The sequence below is a fragment of the Polistes fuscatus genome, unplaced genomic scaffold (assembly GCF_010416935.1).
Source record: "Polistes fuscatus isolate 324 unplaced genomic scaffold, CU_Pfus_HIC Scaffold1, whole genome shotgun sequence".
In the NCBI taxonomy this organism is placed as follows: Eukaryota; Metazoa; Arthropoda; class Insecta; order Hymenoptera; family Vespidae; genus Polistes; species Polistes fuscatus.
The window spans coordinates 4,066,164-4,086,386 of record NW_025112997.1 but is presented as its reverse complement, the minus strand read 5'-3'; the positions used below and the strand labels follow the sequence as shown (position 1 = coordinate 4,086,386).

General features: G+C 33.3%; 6 protein-coding genes across 6 annotated transcripts; 1 reads left to right on the top strand and 5 right to left on the bottom strand.

Moving 5' to 3' along the window:
• Positions 1–138: 138 nt before the first annotated feature.
• Positions 139–2,188, bottom strand: LOC122521623 (odorant receptor 47a-like). Its single transcript, XM_043642470.1, has 5 exons — positions 2,048–2,188; positions 1,498–1,978; positions 1,190–1,417; positions 783–1,096; positions 139–171 (listed from the first exon to the last, which is right to left on the bottom strand). Exons 1-5 carry the CDS (start codon positions 2,186–2,188, stop codon positions 139–141), a joined length of 1,197 nt encoding a protein of 398 aa, XP_043498405.1.
• A 789-nt stretch (positions 2,189–2,977) lies between these two features.
• On the bottom strand, positions 2,978–4,379 carry LOC122521617 (odorant receptor Or2-like). Its single transcript, XM_043642460.1, has 3 exons — positions 4,301–4,379; positions 3,396–4,166; positions 2,978–3,318 (listed from the first exon to the last, which is right to left on the bottom strand). The coding sequence occupies exons 1-3, from the start codon at positions 4,377–4,379 to the stop codon at positions 2,978–2,980; spliced, it is 1,191 nt and encodes a 396-aa protein (XP_043498395.1).
• Positions 4,380–5,090: 711 nt separating this feature from the next.
• On the bottom strand, positions 5,091–6,553 carry LOC122521524 (odorant receptor 13a-like). The gene is made up of 3 exons (XM_043642362.1): positions 6,407–6,553; positions 5,516–6,224; positions 5,091–5,431 (listed from the first exon to the last, which is right to left on the bottom strand). The coding sequence occupies exons 1-3, from the start codon at positions 6,551–6,553 to the stop codon at positions 5,091–5,093; spliced, it is 1,197 nt and encodes a 398-aa protein (XP_043498297.1).
• A 1,201-nt stretch (positions 6,554–7,754) lies between these two features.
• Positions 7,755–9,172, bottom strand: LOC122521516 (odorant receptor 13a-like). Its single transcript, XM_043642350.1, has 3 exons — positions 9,023–9,172; positions 8,161–8,869; positions 7,755–8,095 (listed from the first exon to the last, which is right to left on the bottom strand). The coding sequence occupies exons 1-3, from the start codon at positions 9,170–9,172 to the stop codon at positions 7,755–7,757; spliced, it is 1,200 nt and encodes a 399-aa protein (XP_043498285.1).
• Positions 9,173–11,091: 1,919 nt separating this feature from the next.
• On the bottom strand, positions 11,092–12,151 carry LOC122518133 (odorant receptor 47a-like). The gene is made up of 2 exons (XM_043636872.1): positions 11,506–12,151; positions 11,092–11,432 (listed from the first exon to the last, which is right to left on the bottom strand). Exons 1-2 carry the CDS (start codon positions 12,149–12,151, stop codon positions 11,092–11,094), a joined length of 987 nt encoding a protein of 328 aa, XP_043492807.1.
• A 2,817-nt stretch (positions 12,152–14,968) lies between these two features.
• Positions 14,969–19,921, top strand: LOC122518120. The gene is made up of 7 exons (XM_043636845.1): positions 14,969–15,156; positions 17,918–18,133; positions 18,218–18,639; positions 18,720–19,031; positions 19,107–19,308; positions 19,396–19,608; positions 19,692–19,921. Exons 2-7 carry the CDS (start codon positions 17,927–17,929, stop codon positions 19,773–19,775), a joined length of 1,440 nt encoding a protein of 479 aa, XP_043492780.1. The 5' UTR covers positions 14,969–15,156; positions 17,918–17,926; the 3' UTR covers positions 19,776–19,921.
• The last annotated feature ends 302 nt before the right edge of the window (positions 19,922–20,223 follow it).

Sequence of the window (20,223 nt, the reverse complement as noted above, 5' to 3'; positions counted from 1 at the left end):
TTCTTTTTTCTTACCATCCCCGCTTTTTGAACTGGACAGTAACCTGTTAAATTCGCGTGATCGTTTTATCTCGAAATGCTAATCGATACGAACTTGTACGCATATTACCTTTAATTATTATCCCATAGTAGAGTTATTTTATTTCCATAGAAATGTATTCCGTGTAATTACCTTACAAGAATTCGCTGTAGAGTCCGAAACGAAACAGCGGTCTTTTTAAGGCACATTTCATTCGATACAAACCGCTGTTTTAACCGACAAATTTATCATCAAGACGGCGATTTCTAACCTCAGTCGAAATGGAACGTTGTCAGTGACACCATTTCTTGTTGTAGAAACGTTGCTATGAGAAAGAGAGAGAGATAGAAATAAAGAGAAATGTAACGTGTTTGAACAAAAATTTCGAACGTTCTTCTATTGTATAGATTCGTTGATTCGTTCCCATTGCAATTGTCCTCAAGTATAAGAAGATATAGAAAGGAAAATGTGTCGTAACATGTGTTGAGACAAAATTCACGCTTATGGTTATTTCATACGTTTACTATAGAATACAGTATAAGAATCTTTGTACTAATAGCACGTATTCGATCCTCTTGATTATCATAATTACAAGAAAAGTAGTGAACCCATTATCGAGAAATAATTTGATTATAGGAAAAAATGAGAACAATTATGGTCAGATCAGTAGAATATTAAAAATATTGCGACTAATAGTAATCGGTGCGATCTTTATTTGTCTTGTTTATCACATATTACGTTTGTAATAACATTACGCGTAATACTGACAAATACGAGAGAGAGGTTTTGACGATACTCATGAAAGTTCGCATGTTTACCGGAAAAAAATAACCTGCTGCTATTTCAACAAGTTGTTGTGATCTCATTAATAGAAAAATCAAATCCTTCCTCCAAGATATCGGAAAATCATACCATGCACTCCCGTAAGCGGCATAACCAACTTGTTCCATTTGATTTCTCAAGTATTCTCCAACGTAACTGTAGATGAGTAATTGCAACAGAAAAGTACTCAGCACGGTCAACGACTTGGCGAACATGAAGATATCAGAATAATGCAGAGCCAATATGCATTGGAAACCTTGAATATTTTATTTTTTTTGTTAGAAAGTTTCATAGAAAATTCCAAAATACGTAAAATAAAGATCACTCTAATACACGTGGGGGATGATACCTATGATACAGATGAGTATACAACTGACGAGTAATTGTGCTACCAAAACAATGCTGATAGTATTGACGAGATATTCGGCCAAAGTTAACAATTCGCTGTATCTTGACAACAAATGACTGAATTTTTGTTTCATCCCTTTTTGAAATTTGAACCGTGTAAACTGAGTCTTCAATATTTCCACTTGTCCGCAAACATGCAGGGTAATACCGAAGAAAAGACAATCGTTACCTTCAAAGTGAAACGTTTGTGTTACTAATTTTTGTTGAAATAATTTTGTTGAAGTTAATAATCGTAAAAGGATACTTTACCAAGATTGCCATTGCACGTACTAATCAACAATACGATATCCAACGCAGAAATAAAACAATATAATCCAATAGAAACATTGAAACTTCCCAAAGTACAATCGGAAGGCATCGGATAACTCAACGTTTTAGGAAGACTCGTCTTCGTGCCGTTTATGGTCGTATCTTCGATACTCATGAAGAAAGGTGCGACCATGAAGATTGATGTTGCTAAGTATGAGAAACATATTAAAATGGAACACAAACTTCTGCCAATGAATGCGTGCCTTTTCATAATCGCAAGATCTTCCAAGGATTTACTTTCCGAGTAATCCTTTATTGCACTTTTGTAATTATCGATTAAGTGTCGAGAATGATATCGATAACAAGCAATTTTAATGATTGCCATTATGTTGCACGCGATTATTGTAAGACTGTCCAAATTGGCATGGCCGTCGTTGCACCCATCGAGAAGTTCTTTAAATTGAAATATTAACATGAATATCTGTAAAAAAGAAAAGTAATTTGAAATGTATTTACAATAGTATACAAAAAATATGAAAATAATTTTTACCTGACAACCGACTGTTACAACGGAACGGACTATGGAGAAAAAATTGTAATTCTGAAGTGGCCAAACACCTGTGGGTAACGTTAAGAATTTGTAAAAGGTCATAGCATATGCAACCTCATCGTTCCACGGTTTTTTTCCCATTTTTGGTTGATGGTCTCTCCCAGTGCTGATTGAATACTATCATTCATCGTCATTTTATCGAACGATCTATACATTTTCGTAATACGATACAAGATGAGCAGTTAGGTAGCGAGAAACATTTCCTTACTCATTTCTTATTTAATCTGAACGCTACTCTCTGCTGCAATCTTCCTTACCCTTTTCTTATGTTAGTTTTTTTTTCTCGGAGCATGCGCTATTGTGTACTTCGACTATGTTTCCAAAGATCACACAGTGTTTCTATTTCGTTCTTCTAAGTCGCAACACATTACGAACGTCGAAGAGATTATTTTCAGTGAGCAAGTATCGTTTAACGAAAAATAAAACACTCAAGATGATGACAAATGTTCTTCGCAAAAATTGGAAATAATTGGAACAAATGGCGAGCACCAAGTGGTCGGCTTTAAACGAGGTTTGTTTTATCGTATGGAACATATACTATACTTATGGACGACAATGTTTGAATATTTTGTTGAAAATGAATAACGTGCTTTAAATCGAACGAAGTATTGTTATATGTTTAAGTAATTAGTCTGCTATATTTAATTAGTCTTTTATTTATTATATATGTCCCTTCACTCGATGTCATATAGGTTTTTTCTTATATTCTTTCCGCATTTGCCTAAAGCTATGTTATAAAAGTAGTAACAATATTAAAGAAAGTAATCGCTGTTAATTGTTTTTGTTACTAGTTATCCATATAGGAGTCGTACCATGCGATGATTAATTATCTAGCAACAATTTGTTATTAATAAATAATACGCATGCAAATCATTCCTCAAATGCAATTCGTAAAACGGAAAAATATGAAAAAGATGCCTTTAAAATGTTCTTGAAACTTTCCAAATCAATCGAATAAAATCTGCCTGCTCTCAGGCGAAATGGTTTGTGCGCTCTCATGATTATGAATAAGAAATTTTTAGCATTGTTCGAGGAAAATTCGTACCAAGGAAAATTGTAAATCAATCGATGAATATCTAGTGTCAACGACGAGAGAAAATCACCGGCGTAACTGTATAAGAAAAGTTGTGCCAATATGACGACGAACGCGAAGACGGCTTTGATCAAAGGAACAATGTCGTTTTGTTTGGACAGCATCAATATTTGTATACCTGAAGATTAAAATGGATATTTTGTACAAAATAATAATCGATTAAAAATCGGTTTATAACATACATAATCTATTTACCTGTTGAACAGATGTGAAGTCCATTAGTCATTAGAATTACTAAAAGAACGTAATGAAAAGTGTCCTCGATTCGTCGAGTAATATCCAACAGATGCGAATGTTTGTCAACGAATTGTTCGATTTCCTTGACACGATCTTCCTCTTCTCGGGCACGAAATTTTTCAAAAAGTATTTGTAAAGTGCCCAATTGGCCACAAATCTGCATAGAAAGACCGAAGAAGAAAACGTCGTTTCCACTTTCAATGAGTACAGCGTTGACTAACTGAATTGCCTGCAAAACGAAGACTGTCCAATAAGTAGACGTTGACATATTACCAAAAACACACATAGTTCGAAGAGGTATTCTTTTAGGTAAATCTTCGCTCGTGGTTACATTATCCTGTTTATAGGAGGACTTCGACAAAGGCATGGCATCCAGGATGATAGTTACGATGATGACAAAAGCAAAACTCATCTGCATACGGGCCACGGATTTGCCACGTTGGCTGTATTTTAACATGATCTTTTTTGCCGAGGAACTGTCAACTATAGCTGACCAGTTCTTAAGCGTTGACAAAAGAATCTTCCGTAGATCATCACGATGCAACTTGATGAAGATTAATTTAGTCAGACCTGCCACCGTAGCCAGGGAGATTCCAAAAAAATCCAAGGTTTCGTCGATACTACCGCAACTCAGTCGAATTTCCATTAGAATGGAAACTAGTGTACCAAACTGTGATAGACAATAGCAGTCAAGTATTGAACTATAAATCAGATGATGATTCGTAATATCTAAAACGCTTAACGTTTCTATACTAATATATTTTGTATTGTTAGTAAGTTAAAGTATTGCAGTACCCCTAAAAGAAATGTAGCACAGAACCGAATAGTCGAAAATATTCCTTCCTTTTGTAGAGGCCACGTACCGGTTGTCCAAGTTATGTATTTGTACATCCACAGTGCATTGGCGGAGTCAGCATTCCAGACTACATCGTCGATCGCCATTTTGTTGAGTTTACTCGCGACGAAACAACGTTAGCACTCCGATACGAAAGAATAAAAATAAAAAAGGAAATAAGAGGAAGGAGTATAGGTGGAAACAAAATTGTTATCAAATACATCTCCGGTGTATGGAGCAAAACTATCGCATGTATTATTCGCACATGATCTAAACAAAATTATTAGGGATGAGCAAGATTATGGGAAATTGAACATATGGTCTTTTACTACGAGAGTACTAACATTATAGACAATATCGCATTATTTTATTGCAGCTTAGGTAATATTTTTCTGACCATCTATCTACCTAACTGAATTATAGCGTCGAGTTATAAGTTTCTTATGCCATTCGCGTCTACGAATGTTGGCATTGAACAAGTACCTTTCTTCCATCTTCGTAAACATTTTCTTTGTACTTTTGTCGTGTAATATTGCGGTAAGGTATTATATTTCTTCTTTGACGCATTTTACAATTGTGCTTATATGTTTTTTCTTTTTATTGTTACTAATGGAAATGTTCAACAAGATGGATATACCAATTGCCTTTGATGGAAATCGTAGGCGTTAAAGCTACAAATTTCGGTAAACAATGTTTACTTTTATCAAAATAAATTTGATGCAACCAATGAACAACTTTAATTACAATTAGTAAATGATAATCGAAAGATCAGAAGAATCAATATCATTATTTTTCTACACTTACATAAGATCAATGTCTTATTCCTCGAATGCAATTCGTAAAACGGAAAAGAACGAAAAGCACGTTTTAACGATGTTCTTGAAATTTTCAATGTCCATGATATAAAACTTACCCGCCGTAAGATTAAATGGTATATGGGTTCTCATGATAATAAAGATCAGATTGCGAACGTGACTCGGAGAAAATTCGTACCAGGTACAATTATAAATAACTTGGCAAACATCTTGGAATAATGATGACATGTAATCACCTGCATAACTGTAGAGAAAAAGTTGGACCAATATGATGATTAGAACAGAACCGACTTTCGTCAGAAGAACTATGTCGATTGTATTGGATAGAAAAATGATTTGTATTCCTGTGTGAAAATAGAAAATATGATTATAACAATAATCATTTATAAAGTATAATGTGTTAAGAAAAAATATGAAAAATCAAATACCTGCTAAACAGATATGCGATCCGCCAGTTATTAGATTGACTAAAAGAATATTAGTATAGGTGTTTTCGATTAATTGAGCCATTTCCAACAGATGCAAGTGTCTACGAACGAATTCTCCGATTTTCCTAAGTCGATCATTTTCATTGTTCGCTTTAAACTCGTCGGAAAAAATATTCAACGCATCGAGTTGGCCACAAACGTGCATAGCAATTCCAAAAAAAAATACGTCGTTTCCTATATTGACAAGTATCGAATTGAATAACTGGACACCCTGTATACTGAATACTGTCCAATAAATAGGAGTAGACATGTTGCCAAAAAGACACATGGTCCTCAATGGAACCTGTCTAATATCTTCTTCGTTGAATGTTGCATTGTTCTGTTGAAAGGTCTTCGACGATGGTAGGGCATCCGTGATCATTGTTGCAACGGTTAAAATACTTAAGCTCATTTGAACGCGGCACACCAACAATCCCCGATTAGTATACTTCCATGTGATCTTCTGCATCGACGAATTGTCAATGATCGAGGACCAATCCTTGACTGCCGACAAAATGATTTTTCGTAAATCTTCTTGATGCAACTTGATGAAAACGAGTTTCGTCAAACCCGTAATCATAGCTGCTGATAAACCAAAGAACTCTAGCGTTTTGTCGACGTCGCCACAGTTTAGATAGACTTCGAGTAGAGTAGAAACTAGTATACCAAACTATTATCAAACATACGAGTTAAAAAAAACAAATTAAAAAGTAATATTAATTGCATTCATTAACATTATAAATAAAACATTTGTTATTTCTTTTTTGTTATCCTTTCTTCAACGATCTCTATTACGATTCGCGTAATTCTTTTATTTTGTATTTTTGCGAAATGAATATTACACTGTACTACCTCTAAAATGAAGGAAATAGTGAAGCGAATAATCGCGAATATTCCTTGATCCTGTAGCGGCCAGGTGCCAGTAATCCATGTTATAAATTTGTATGGTCTTAGAGCATACGTGGCGTCAGGATTCCAAACCACCTTCTTCGTATCCATTTTTAGCGATGGACTCGCCAAGATACTATGTTTTTCTTATGACAGTGTGGAGTAAAATAAGAGAGAACATTTTCATCAAAAGTATATGGATCAAGTCGCGGGTATTATTGTTGCATGATTGTGAGGAATATGTTAAACGAAATTGTTGGGAAAGGGGTAAAGGCTATGAGAATATGAACACTACCTTTGTAATTCGTAACTATATGCAACGAACTATGACCATTTGCGCGTGCGTTTGACATCGCATACAATGTTGCATAATTTTAGGTTTGGCTTATATTTTTCATGCCATATGCGTAATCGAATTATAGCGTTGCCACCGCCAAGTTTTCTCCTTTCTATGAAATTCTCTGAAATTATTTTCGAAAAACGTATTTTTTCTTTTTTTTTTTTCGTAAATATATTTTGTATACTAATATTCGGATGAGACGAAACGTACTTTTTTCCAGCCCCCCCCTCTCCTCTGCTAATGTATAATATTTTACTTATACCCACTGATAAAAATGTCGAACATTTACTCGCAGTCTTGCATCAAGCAGACTCAGTACAACAACTTGGAAAGAAGACTTCGTTGATACTGTGTATAGTGAATTTTTAGTTTGGTATACTTGAAAAGTTGATAAGAGATACAAGAAATACGTCTGGATCGTAGAAAATGAAACTTAAAAGTACATCGCTGAGATTATCCAAAAACAGAGTAAGCATGACTAGTAAACTTTTTACAAATAATATTGCAAAAGTATTATTCGATAGTTTTCATTAGATTAATATAAGAAAAAACGATTTGTAAAGGATCTTGTTTTCTCATCATGATGAAAATCAAATTTCTAGACATATATCGTGTCATATATCTTACTATGGAGTTCTCTGGTGATTGGTTTTGTTAATGATGAGGAAAGTACGATGGAATTAAAATAAAATTAAAACACGTGATTAAGCCAATGAAGAATAAAACGAGTGTTTTTTTTGGTAATGGGCCCAACAGGGCGCGCACACTCGAGATTCGAGTGGTGGGGGTGTGAACGTTAACGCTTAATTAACTAAATCTTGAATTATGAATACGAATTCATAGTCTACGATCGATTCCGATCGTACAACCAATATATTATGCTATTTTCATTCTATTTTTTCTTTCTGTACAATTTTAGTAATAACATTGATAATCGTTTACAATGGAACAAATGACCAACGTATAATAAAATCATTCGTCGAACATTATTCGTAGAACGGAAAAATATGAAAAAGATGCTTTTAAAATATTTTTAAAATTTTCAAGATTCATGGCATAAAATTTACCAGCGGTAAGACGTAACGGCTCGTGTGCTCTCATTATAATGAACGTTATACTTTTAACGGTACTGGGTGAACACTCGTACCAAGGAAATTGATAAATAACGTTGCAAATGTCCTGGGACAACGTAGACAAATAATCCCCGGTATAGCTGTATAAAAAAAGTTGAGCCAATACGACCAAAAACGCTACGAACGTTTTCAAAAGTTGAACCATGTCGTATTGTTTGGATAACAAAAGTATATGGATACCTGACGATTGAAAATAATATTAAAAGTCATTATAAACATTCTCGTATTCTAAAAGATTGAATTACCTGCCAAACAAATGTGCAATCCATCCGCCATCAAAACTGCCAATAAAACGTTGTTATAGGTGTCCTCTAATCTTTGAGCAAGATCCAAAACGTGGGAGTGTCTGTTAACGAAATCATCGATTTTCTGTACACGATCTTTCGATACCTCGGATTTGAACTGATCAAAAAATATTTTCAGGGCGTCCAGTTGGCTGCAAATGTGCATGGCAATGCCAAAGAAGAAAACGTCGTTTCCCATATCAACGGCGATAGCATTGATCATTTGAACAGCTTGAAAAACAAAAACTGTCCAATAAGTGGAGGTTGTCATGTCGCCAAAGATACACATTGTCCTAAGAGGTGTTTGTCGGAAAATTTCTTCAGTTGAGTTTTCATTGACCGGTTGAAAAGATATCGCAGCCAACAAAGCATCCAAAGTCATCGCAGTTATGATAACCAAACCGAACCCCATCTGTATTCGGCATAATAGTTTACCACGGTACGTATACTTCCATAATATTTTTTTTTCCAATGAACTATCGACTAACGTGTTCCAATCCTTGAGCGCTGACAAAAGAATTCTTTGTAAATCTTCTCGGTGTACTTTGACCAGAATTAATTTCGTCAAACCAGCAATTGTCACTGCAGTCAATGCAAAGAAATCCAAAGTTTCGTCGGCCGTGCCACAATTCAATCGAATTTCCATCAAAACGGAAACGAGTATGCCGAACTATGATAAACGATAAAAATAACAATCAATAAGATCTATTATTTTTGATTTAACAATCAAATGATCCGACGACTAAAGTCAATTTCTTACAGCAGCATTCTTCCCCTTCAGCACTTCGTAGAAAGTAAAAGTATCGTATAAGCATTTACGTACCTCCAATGCAAAAGCGATACCAAAACGAATCATCGTAAATAATCCTTCTTTTTTTAATGGCCACGTGCCAGTAGTCCAAGTAATGTATTTGTATGTTCCTAAAGCATAATTGGCTTCGGTAGTCCAGACAACATCATTGATGTTATTCATTTTTCTTGATGCAATTGCATCGAGTTAACGATAACGAAACAATATCGTCTAATAAAAAATGATAATAATAATAAAAAAGGAAGAAGATAATGTTTTTCCTAAAGTGCATCCAAGTTGTAATGGTTTTAACTATCTTATGTATTATTCGTGCAAGATCGCGAAGAAGGAGTTTAAATGAAATCGATGGGAAGATGAATAGTAAATGCTATGGGAAAATGCGCACGAGCTTTGTAATTCGATTTCATTCGAACAAACCTATTACCCTACCCTATCCATCGCGTGAGTGGTAACATTATAGACAATATCGCATAATTTCATATAAGATAATATATTTTGCTGACCACACGACAATGTATCGATATTATAGTATTATTCAGTATGCATTTTATGACGTTCGTATTCCAATGGATATATTAGAAACGGAAGACTCCTTCTTTTATGTTGTTTGAAATAAGAGTTACATTCGCAAATGTTTTCTCCGGTAAAATTGCCCCAAGTAAATTTCTTTCTTTCCCGTCTAAGGATATTTCTATCATCAATAGATTCATATTTTATTCACATCTGCTGATAAAAATGTGGAATACGAAAGGGGTCTTTTTCCATCTAAGTCAGTAACTGCATTTCCGATGGCCAGGTGTTGTGCGATCAATGTTTATTTCGGGAAGTATTGTTGTTGCAAGATATGAAAAATATCTTTGATCGGAATAATTGTTTAATAAAATCATGAAAAATCCGATTGGATGAGTGTTTGTGAGCTGCGATTAAAAAAAATATACATTTTTTTTTGTTTGTTTGTTGAAAATCACTTTACTTTAAATTAATTAACTAACAAATAATTATTTGCGTTTATAAAAGGGTAAAAAATATTAAAATGATTATATTGTTCGGTAGAGGATTACGTGACTTCGTTGGTTGAAGAGAAGTCATCAACTATCGTGTGAAGTCGGTGCCTTTCTTAACGACGACTCGATCAGTAAAAAAGGAACCTGTACAAGTACCGAAATCGTTTAAAATCTTCAACAATTTGATATGTTTCGAAAAAAAACAAGAAGTAAGGTCCACTTTTTAATTGGTCAAAATTGATAAATCTATATCAACGAAAAATCATTGACGAGAAGGTAAGTTGATGAATTAATAATGAAGAAAATGAACACGTCGACAGTCAATAATAGAACACCTATCATAACCCATTAATTAACAGTGTCAATTTTCCTAACACAATTTCCTATAAACAATTTATGAAGATATTATAAAAATGATCCTTTCCGCGATCATATGTATTTTATATATTTTTAAATAATTATTAACCCTTTCGTTATATATACACAGCCATAATACGACTCGTGTATGAATTTTTAGTAACGAAAGGCTTAAAATTATTCAACAATATAATTATTTGATAAAAATCTCTTGATACTTCATTGACTGTCGATGCATGCAATTACAAATAATACAAATTAGAGATACTTAAAAAAAAAAACAGAAAAGATCATTTTCAAGAATTCGAATAAAATTTGTTGAACGAACGCATAAGCCAAGAATTCCAAGTATAATAGATTCGTTTAGCAAACATAAAAACGTTTTTCAAGACTCATCGTCGTAAACTAATCGTTCCACGTCAACGATTAAAATGAACTATATACGTTTGCATACACATTTTTAGGTAATGTTCTCGCACACCTTTTGCTTTTAAAAAATAACATTCTAAACAAAAATCTACGACGCTTTTATCGACTGTAATGAGATTCTATTTAATGAAAAAAAAGATTTATTATAAAAAAAAGAAAAAAGAACTATAGAGAAATAGGTAAGTTATGTATTCGATTAATTGTAATTCATGAAATTTGCAAAATTCCATTTGCTTGTTTCGTAAGTCTCGAATAATGTTCAGAGACAATTTATAAAACAACGATACTTCTTCATTCGTCCAAAGCTACTCTAAGTACGGAAAAATACGAGGCCGAAGCTTTGATAATTTCTTTAAAAGTTAAAAGATTCATAGAAACAAATTTTCCTGCCGTTACTTGTCGTGGTATTCTACCATAGAACATGACGAAGGCTAGATTTTTGATGGAACTCGTGTCGAAAGTGTACCACGGACAATCGTAAACGCCGAGAACTATTTCGGCTGTCTTAGATTCTAGCATGTCACCTGCGTAAGAATAAATAAATAATTGAACGAGCATGGTTACGATAAGGACTGCGTGTTTGGCAGCTGCAATCGTGTCATTTTCATCGAGAGACACCAACATTTGGAAGCCTGAAAAATAAGCAAACTCACTTTGATCACATTGTATGATAAATAATAATAATAATACACCAGAAAAATTTACCCTCAACGCAAAGAAGCAAAGCACTCATCAACAATTGTATCAATATTATCATGTTAAATGCTTCTTCCAAATTATCAGCGAGACAAATCAAATGACAATGTCTCCTTACGAGTGCGTCAAATTTTTGATTAAAACGATTATCCTTTTTTTTCAAATTGGCAAAATTCATTTTGAGTACTTCGAATTGACCGCATAGATACATCGCAATACCGAAAAAGAATCCGTCGTTTCCACAATGAGAGGTTGCATTGACAAATATCTGCATAGCTTGAAGAATAAGAATCCCAGCACGCCAAAGTCCCGATTGATCTTCGAAAACGCAATAAGTTGATAAGAAATAAATCGTTGATTTGGTGTTGCTGCTTTCGTTAAGATTAGAATTTAATAGTAGGACGTAATGCAATGGTAGTGTTCTGAAAACAAAACTAAAGCCAGACGCATAACCTAAATAAAGCATAGTAGATGAAACGATTTTTCCTCTGGTAGTATACTTCATCACGATTTCTCTTTGATCAGAATCTTCCAAGAACGAAAGATCCTTGACGATAGATGACACCAATGATCGAGTATGTTGATAATTAATTCTCGTAAGCAATAATTTCGAGATACTGGCGACCGACGAAAGATCCATTAAAAATGCATCCATGGTGTCATCGAGATCAACGCAATGTAGATAAACTTCCAATGATAAACTACTTATCGTACTCATCTGAACAAAATATGTCAATTACTAGTTTTATTTTCACATAAATCCAATTTGTAAATTTAATAAAACCTCGCGGTAAGATAACAATTAAATTGATATCACGATAACTTGTTGACTCACTTGTATCAAAATAGCTAAAAACCAACGTAACTTGGATGACAATTTTTCAACATCGAAAGGCCAAACTCCGATTAATCCGAGAAACGTTTCGTACAAGTTCAAAGCGTAAATAGTTTCTTCATTCCAAGCTGGTTTCCTCGTCATCTTGGACATCGATTGATATAAAGGAACCTATGTTTTTCTTTCTTCTTTCTTTCTTCAACTGGAATATTCGATATTACGGGAAAGAAAAAAAAATATGTAAGACAAAGAAGAGTTTTATGTTCTACCTGCTTTGATCATTTATTCACGTTTAAATCGTTTTCCTTTGCCTTCTCGTAAGGAATATCGTCAAAATAAATGTATACATATGTGTAGTAAGCTAAATGACACACCTTTAAAGAGCATACTATAACTATGTCATCATATTTCGTTCGAGTCTTTACTTTGGTTATGATTGATAAGTAGAAAATATCTATTTTTTCATTTTCGAAGCCTTTCATTCATTATTAATATATACGTACAACGAAAAGAAAAGGAAAATGGATGGTGGTACGTGAGCCGGTTGTTAAGCTAATCAATTTTTCATACCTCATTGTTTCTCTGATATCTCGCGAAACTAGTACGATCGTATAACGACGTAAAAACGTACGTTTCAATGACGACAGTCATTTGAAAATAAAAATAACTTAGGTAAAAAACATTCAAATATCCGAATGTTATTTCATTCATTGTTTTCAAACTAAAAGAATTCAAGTATTTTAATACGAGTTATAACAAACTCCGATATTTTACGTGAAGTGAATTAAAAATATACCAAAAAAAGATCGTATTTTTTAAAGACAACGAATGAAACGTTAAAAAATACGAATAATGTAAAATATTAACGATTTATATAATACATATATGCAAACTGTGACGTTTTATTCTTATCAATGAAAAAATTCAAACATTATGAGTAAAGGTAGCTTATTGTTAAGTATTTGTGGAAGTCCATTTTATCTCAGGAACTCACAAAACGATCGTATAATTATTAGATAAGTAAATAAGCCTTAATTATAGCTTTTTATTGACGTACTTCAAATAAAATTACCAATTCCAGTCTAATAATATACGATGGAAAGACATTTGATAATAAACCTACATGCCTTTCAAATACTGAATTCAGCGAATTATACAAATATTTGGATAAACATTTTTTTTTCGTAAATTCGTTACCGCTTAATGAACAATTAAACGTAAATATGAATATTTAGTTTATTGGTAAATTTGGCGAAAACAAAAAATAAAAACCTACGGTGACGTAATGTCGTCCATTATTTATCATGCTAATTAATATATTTTTTCCTTAACGGCAGTTTGAAAAACAAAAAAAAATGAAAAAGTAATATATTATATATGAAATACTTACTGGTAATATAAATGTTTTAACCTATTTATATTTATAAAAAGAAAGAAAAAACAAAATGATGACTCAGGTGGTTAGAATATTTGTCATATTGTAGATTATATTGTATCAGCACGTTTCCTTATGCCACGTAGCATATTGAACTAGTTAAAAAGGTATAACGAAAAGAAAAATAGATTAATTAAGAAGAATTAAACGTAAAGTATATAATGATCTAAGCGGAACACTATTATTGATTTTTGTTATCACACGTATACCATCGATCACGCTCGATAATCGTCAAAATTGTTGACGAAGCAGAAAAAGATAATTTTTTTTCTTTTTTTTTTTCAAACTAACGCGTATCTTATTTCGCTTACATTTGGAATAAAAATAAAATTATTGTAAAAAAAAAAGAAAAAAAAAAAAATGAACAATTCGGAAATGAGTAGGATTATTTATCAAGAATGACGCACATTTAAACGACGATTCGTGCGATAAAAATGAAAATAAATAAATCCATGAAAGAATGCAAACGATCATCTGGCACTTAAATCTTGGCACCGAGCCACACTTTGGAACCGGTTGAATGTTCCTTCCTGGCATTGTATCGAGCAAGGTGCGACCTTGGTACTTGGAATCGAATGGCTAATAATGTTACCGTCCACGGATTTAGTTCCCCCTTAATTTTTTGGGGAGGTCAATGACTCGCTCTCGCCACTCGGAGCCATTTTTACGGAGACGTTACCGTTAAGAAACCGACCAATTAAATATTTCCTGATATTTTGCCGTACTGGTGTGGTTATATACAAACGTTCTGTTCTTTTTTTTTTTTTTTCAAAATAATAATACACCTTTTACTATTCGTTTTTTTTTTTATTTATAATATTGTTTCCCCCCTCTCGTGCATCTATGTGCGAGTGTAGAATTAAATAATTAAAAAAAATGACGATTATTGAAACCTAATGGAAGCAGTATTTTGTTAAGTTCGATTAAAATTGTTCTTTAAAAGTTGAAATAAAATATAATAAATTAAAATAAAAAAAAAAAAAAAGTAAAAAAAGAAAGAGAGAAAGGGACACGTGGAAGGAAACGAAAAAGAAAAAAGAAAAAGGTGACGGTGCTGTATCGTATTCGTTTAATAGTGCATCCTCCTGCTCGTCCCGTCTTGCCTGGCTCGTACGTTCGTAGGCCAGGTAAGCTCGTTCTCTCAGGTAAGTAAGTACCGTTCGTCCGGCTACGTTGAACACCAGTCACGCCACAACCTTTGCTGTGTCAAGTGTATGGTAGTCGAGACGAGAAAACTGCTGAATCTTTCTAGTCGACAACCAGCGCGTCTTCTTCTTCTCTTCTTCTTCTTCATTTCGCTGGAATTCATTCTACGAGAAGACGATTTTCTACTATTAAAATATCGTGCTTTTGGAATTAAAAAGCGACAGATTATATATCACATCCGTTTGTAAGTAAATTGTTTTTTATTATATTTATTAAATACACAATTGTATAATATTTGTAGAAATTTAATTAGAACACAAATAATGTTGGAATTTTCTCAATAGAAAATTATTGAATAATTATTTATGGTCTAATTTGAATATTTTTAATTAATGCTCCTATCGTAAGAATTAATACGAGTGTTCATTTATTTATTGTCTAATTTCAATATTTTTATCGATGCTTATCGTAAGAGTTAATACGAGTATTAATGTTTTTTCGAAAAATCGATCAATGCTTGCATATTCGTCTTTCGAATTCGTTTACCCTTTTTTATTTCGTATTTCGTATTTTTGTAAATTTTCTAACTGTTCGTTCTACTTGATAACGATTGCTGCACTTATTATTATACAGTCGTCATTCGTGATAGTAAAGTTTCCGAACCAGTTAACCATTTTAATTACATCGTTACCTCGAAATCCAGACAACCATACACACACACACACACACGCACACATATCCTTATTTTCCGTTTTTTTTTTGTGAACATCTAAGACGACCCACGATTTTCCATTCGAGACCATGTGCCACGCTCGATTAATTCATTTTATAGATGTTTAATGAAAAGTAAAATTCATTAAACAATACTCGTGCTTCTTAATTGGAATTATTAATTAGGAAGTAACAGGATCTAAAGTCGTTTAATTGTAATACTAAAAGGTGATTAATTATTTTAATAAGATAGTTTTCATAAATAATCAGTTGTACAACGTATATACACTTATTAACTCTCTTAAACAACTAATTTAATGAAATACTAAATTCTTAACATAAATACAATGGAGATTAATTAACTCGTACATCAATAATTCATGGGGGTCAAGTTTCATATACTATATCTTTCCATTAAAAAATATAAAATTGCAAATGTTCATATAATATTTATGTGCACTAGGAACTAAGTTAATAGCACATAATACCTAATAATGTGGTTCGATTATAATAGCACTCTCATAACCGTTTCGACAACATACTAGTAAGTCAAGGTTTAACTTTATCAACAAGTTGATAAGGTAATAACTATTTCTTGCTTTTCGAAAACGCATTCCTTTTTTCGCGTAATGCAAATACCTTTTTAAAAACAAAACAAAAATACTTTTCGTTTTAAAACTTATTACGATGTTGCAAAGTAATCAAAACAACTGTTAAATTATTTTCGTGCAATATCGAAAGAGACTCGCATGTACTTTAACGGCACGCGTTATTAAACATGCACGGCATTGAACTCTTCTTTGCCGTTCCGGTTCGTCGTGAAGCATACAAATGTGGAAGAATTGTAGCGTTTATTTTCAGAAGGGAGGAGAAAAAGTAAGAAAAAAAAAAAAGACAAGCAAATAAAATTCTTAATTCCTCGTTAAAGAGAAAATGAAATAAGTAACTTCAAATTAAACGAGTTGAAGACTCGTTGTTGTTAAGAAAAATTATGATCCATGATTATAAATGCAAATATGAATTTAAATCTTGGCAAATACGACTAGTGTTCTTTGGTTATAAGTTTATGAAAAAATTCATCGATATAAATGGCACAATAATACAATATACGGTTCTTTTGAAAACAGTTGACATGTGACTAATGCTTACAGGGAATTATGTTTCTCAGCTTATCCCCAGTGTGGTTACTTTTTCTTTTTTTATATATCATTAATCGATAACTCGACAATACGATCCGTTACATCGTTAACTCGACTCTGTCTCGAACATCTGCTTTACATGGGATGAAAAATGAGTCATACAAAAAAAATGAAATACACGGAACGGTATTTAGAAATGAACGATGGAAATGTTTTAAAAGAAGTAGAAGAAGAAGAAGAAGAAGATTTTGAATCTTACATTATACACGTTACCAGCTCGGACAAACTTTGTATCTAATTTATATCGATATTTATGAAAGCTAATAGAAATGAAAGATTATTGTTTGTTTGTTTGTTCATTTGATTTAGATGAGAACCGCAAAAAGATTTCAAATAAAATGGCAAAAGTAGACACAGTCAATCGAAGAGTTTGGCGCGTTGGAGGAGCAATGACTAACAACACAGCTCGTACCGTTAGAACGAATCGTTACCCAAGCTTAGAGAATGCCAATTTCATGCGGTTTACGGTACTCAAATTGCGCGTTAGAGGGATACATTGGAGTTTTATAGCGATCAAGTTCGTCCTTACTTTTCGAAACGCGATAAATTTGTCGAGTCATAGGTGAAGAAGACAACACAAGACGCACACACACACGCTAAAAACGTATTTGCACAAATTTAATATCCTTTGGTGAAAGGATCGGATTTGTGTGTTGAAAGATAAACAGCAAAACGTATGACTCACGATCAGAGATATAAATCGTAATTAAAACTTTCTCGCGTTAATTTCATGACGTTTTCCAATGAAGAAAATTCTAATCTAATTCTAAAAATCGTTAGGCTAATAAAATAACCTTTTTGTATTGGATAAAACGTTGAAAATCGTTGAAATGGGTCGCAGTTGTGTGGCATACTAAGATAACTCGACCAGAATCAAGAGATCCGGTTGAAGGAATCGTCGGGGAAGAGGGGGTCAACGACACCTACGTACCTTATTCTTGTTTCTCACTTCAAAATCATCCTCAACGGGATACGGAAATAATGATGTTAGAACATAAATTGAAAAAAAAGAAAAAAACAAAAAAAAAACAGGAAAAAAATTGTGCACAACAAATACCGTTTGAATAATCATATTATAAAAAATCTTGTTTACAGATAAGAGACATGCCGAGGATGATGTGGTTATTACTGTCTAGAACGTGGTTCCTATTTTTTCTGCTAACGGTTGGTCGTTGCGAGACCGATGACAACGATCATGACATGTCTAACGCCTTTATCGAAGCTGCCAAGACATTTCTAACGGATAAAGATGCAGTCGGTGGACTAAAGAATGCGGCAAGTGCTTTCGTACAATCGGACGTAGGCAAGCAGGTAGACAAATTATCATTTTTTTGATTTTTATCTTTCCCATAAAAATGTTTTGTACTACTTGAAATTTATCTTTATCTAAAAAAGATCAGCGACAGTATAACGGGAAATGTCAAATCCGAGGATAGTGGATTAGGACAGATACTTTTGAAAGTTGGTAACATGCTAGCCAACGATGGAAACGATCCAAACGATATATCTTGGGGTTCTTTGATAAATACTTTCTCATCGATGACCGGATTAGCTGATAAAAAAAGGACCACCAGAAATGTACCGGATACCAAAGAAGAAGAGGCCCTTAGTTTCGAGAACATGATCAATTTCGGTAGCATGCTGTTAGGACAACATGGCAACGGGGAAGCACTTTTAGGTTTCTTACCTATAATCATGAATACTTTTAACAATGTCGGTTCACCAGGAGATTCTACGAAAAAGCACGATCATTCCGGACATTCGTGGTTCCTGCCACCCATTATGGAACATTTTCATGTTATGTGGGATCACTTCAGGTACTTTGTATTCAACATAATTATTAATTTTATTTTCTTATATTTAATTAAATATATATAAATTAAATAATTATTCGCAGCAATTCCGAGTTGGCCCATGCCATTTGGAAAAAGAGCGGCTTGTCGGATTTCGTCGCACAAATGTCGGACGAAAAGGGAAACATAGAATACGAGAAGATACTTGGAAGTTTCGAGAATCCTTCATCGCGTCGACGTTGGATCAAATTGTTAACTAATTTTGTTGCCGAATGGATAGCACATGTGTCCGATCCGGTTACGAGACAACGTTACTTGACGACTGTCCAATTCGTTGGTAACAGTTTCCTCAAATCTCAAGGATATCCAAGATCTGTCATGTTCGATGCTAACAAACCAATCGAGAGCATTTCCAGGTTCGTATTTTGATCTTCTTCAATATTTTCACCAATTGCATCAATTTCATTTTATAATCATCTATTTTAAAATAGATTGTTGAACGTTGCTGCAAGGAAACATTTGAATATGAAGATCGATAGTAGTCAATATGTTAGACCAGCGATAGCTTACATTCAAGAACTCGTCAATTTGGCTTCTGAGAAAGGTTTCATTATGTCAAAAATAAGTGCCAGAGAACTCAGTAACAAGTTGAGTAATACGATCAATAACGACATCGTTGAACCCATTTTAAGAGTAAGTATAACAGTGATATCAATCTTCTCGATCGATCTCGTCAAATAATCGATTTATTGATTTATTCATCTGTTATTATATTAACAGTCTCATCGTGCGTACAAATGGGCAATCAAAGAGCCACAATGCGCGAGTCAAATACTTTGTACATTAAACAAAAAGAGCGAAAACAATGTACCGATGTTACGTACTACGATAACGAAGATCGTAAGTTTTCCAACAGCTTGGATAATCAGTAATAATATAAATGTTAACTTTTGGACACTTTACGGATCTCTGATGGAACACGATGGATGTATCGTAAGTAACATTTAACGTCGTTAATTTATAATAATTTTATGACAAATTATTCTTACATTTGTTTGTTCATTATCTTTCTTTAGGACAAATATCCAGCCGATTGTACGTCCTTCCACGAAGAAGAAATCAGAGTAACTACCGAAAATATAGAACACAACGAGCTTTGAGAATATCGTGATAGTAACGTGTGTAAGAACTTTTTTTTATTATTATTCGCGGGAAACTTGGTTGTCCTGATATATCAAAGAGACGTTTTAAATAAAGATTGAGACACTTCGCTGCCAGTGCCAGTGAACGTTTTTACCAATTGCAATGATGTTTTTAATAATATCGTTTGTATGTATGTACATACGAGGAAGTTAAGCCGCGATAAATCGCGTGAGTGTTTTATATATATATATATATGTCATACAAAGAATTAATATTAATAATTTAAATAACACGAGTAGCTAGTTGGTGCGCATCGTTGCTACCATTCTCATTTGTGGTGTACTTTTTTTTTTGTTATCGTTTCAAGTAAAATAGTGTAGTATAGTTTTACAAAAGCGAAGAACATTTTACGTTCGGTAGCATTCGTTTAAAAGGATTTATGCATTTAGTACTGGTTAATAATTA

Bases quoted from the DNA above. Each gene is read 5' to 3' on its own strand.
- LOC122518120 (XM_043636845.1), top strand. From the start codon at position 17,927: ATGCCGAGGATGATGTGGTTATTACTGTCTAGAACGTGGTTCCTATTT. The intron at 19,309-19,395 runs GTAAGTATAACA...TTATATTAACAG, and splicing joins TCGTTGAACCCATTTTAAGA to TCTCATCGTGCGTACAAATG. The intron at 19,609-19,691 runs GTAAGTAACATT...ATCTTTCTTTAG, and splicing joins TGGAACACGATGGATGTATC to GACAAATATCCAGCCGATTG.
- LOC122518133 (XM_043636872.1), bottom strand. From the start codon at position 12,151: ATGGATGCATTTTTAATGGATCTTTCGTCGGTCGCCAGTATCTCGAAA. The intron at 11,433-11,505 runs GTAAATTTTTCT...CTTATTTTTCAG, and splicing joins TTTGCTTCTTTGCGTTGAGG to GCTTCCAAATGTTGGTGTCT.
- LOC122521524 (XM_043642362.1), bottom strand. From the start codon at position 6,553: ATGGATACGAAGAAGGTGGTTTGGAATCCTGACGCCACGTATGCTCTA. The intron at 6,225-6,406 runs GTAGTACAGTGT...GTTTGATAATAG, and splicing joins CTATTTCCTTCATTTTAGAG to TTTGGTATACTAGTTTCTAC. The intron at 5,432-5,515 runs GTATTTGATTTT...ATTTTCACACAG, and splicing joins ATCGCATATCTGTTTAGCAG to GAATACAAATCATTTTTCTA.
- LOC122521516 (XM_043642350.1), bottom strand. From the start codon at position 9,172: ATGAATAACATCAATGATGTTGTCTGGACTACCGAAGCCAATTATGCT. The intron at 8,870-9,022 runs GTACGTAAATGC...CGTTTATCATAG, and splicing joins GTATCGCTTTTGCATTGGAG to TTCGGCATACTCGTTTCCGT. The intron at 8,096-8,160 runs GTAATTCAATCT...TTCAATCGTCAG, and splicing joins ATTGCACATTTGTTTGGCAG to GTATCCATATACTTTTGTTA.
- LOC122521617 (XM_043642460.1), bottom strand. From the start codon at position 4,379: ATGGCGATCGACGATGTAGTCTGGAATGCTGACTCCGCCAATGCACTG. The intron at 4,167-4,300 runs GTACGTGGCCTC...TAAGCGTTTTAG, and splicing joins ATACATAACTTGGACAACCG to ATATTACGAATCATCATCTG. The intron at 3,319-3,395 runs GTAAATAGATTA...TTTAATCTTCAG, and splicing joins ACTTCACATCTGTTCAACAG to GTATACAAATATTGATGCTG.
- LOC122521623 (XM_043642470.1), bottom strand. From the start codon at position 2,188: ATGGGAAAAAAACCGTGGAACGATGAGGTTGCATATGCTATGACCTTT. The intron at 1,979-2,047 runs GTAAAAATTATT...TCTTTTTTACAG, and splicing joins TTGTAACAGTCGGTTGTCAG to ATATTCATGTTAATATTTCA. The intron at 1,097-1,189 runs GTATCATCCCCC...AAAATATTCAAG, and splicing joins TATACTCATCTGTATCATAG to GTTTCCAATGCATATTGGCT.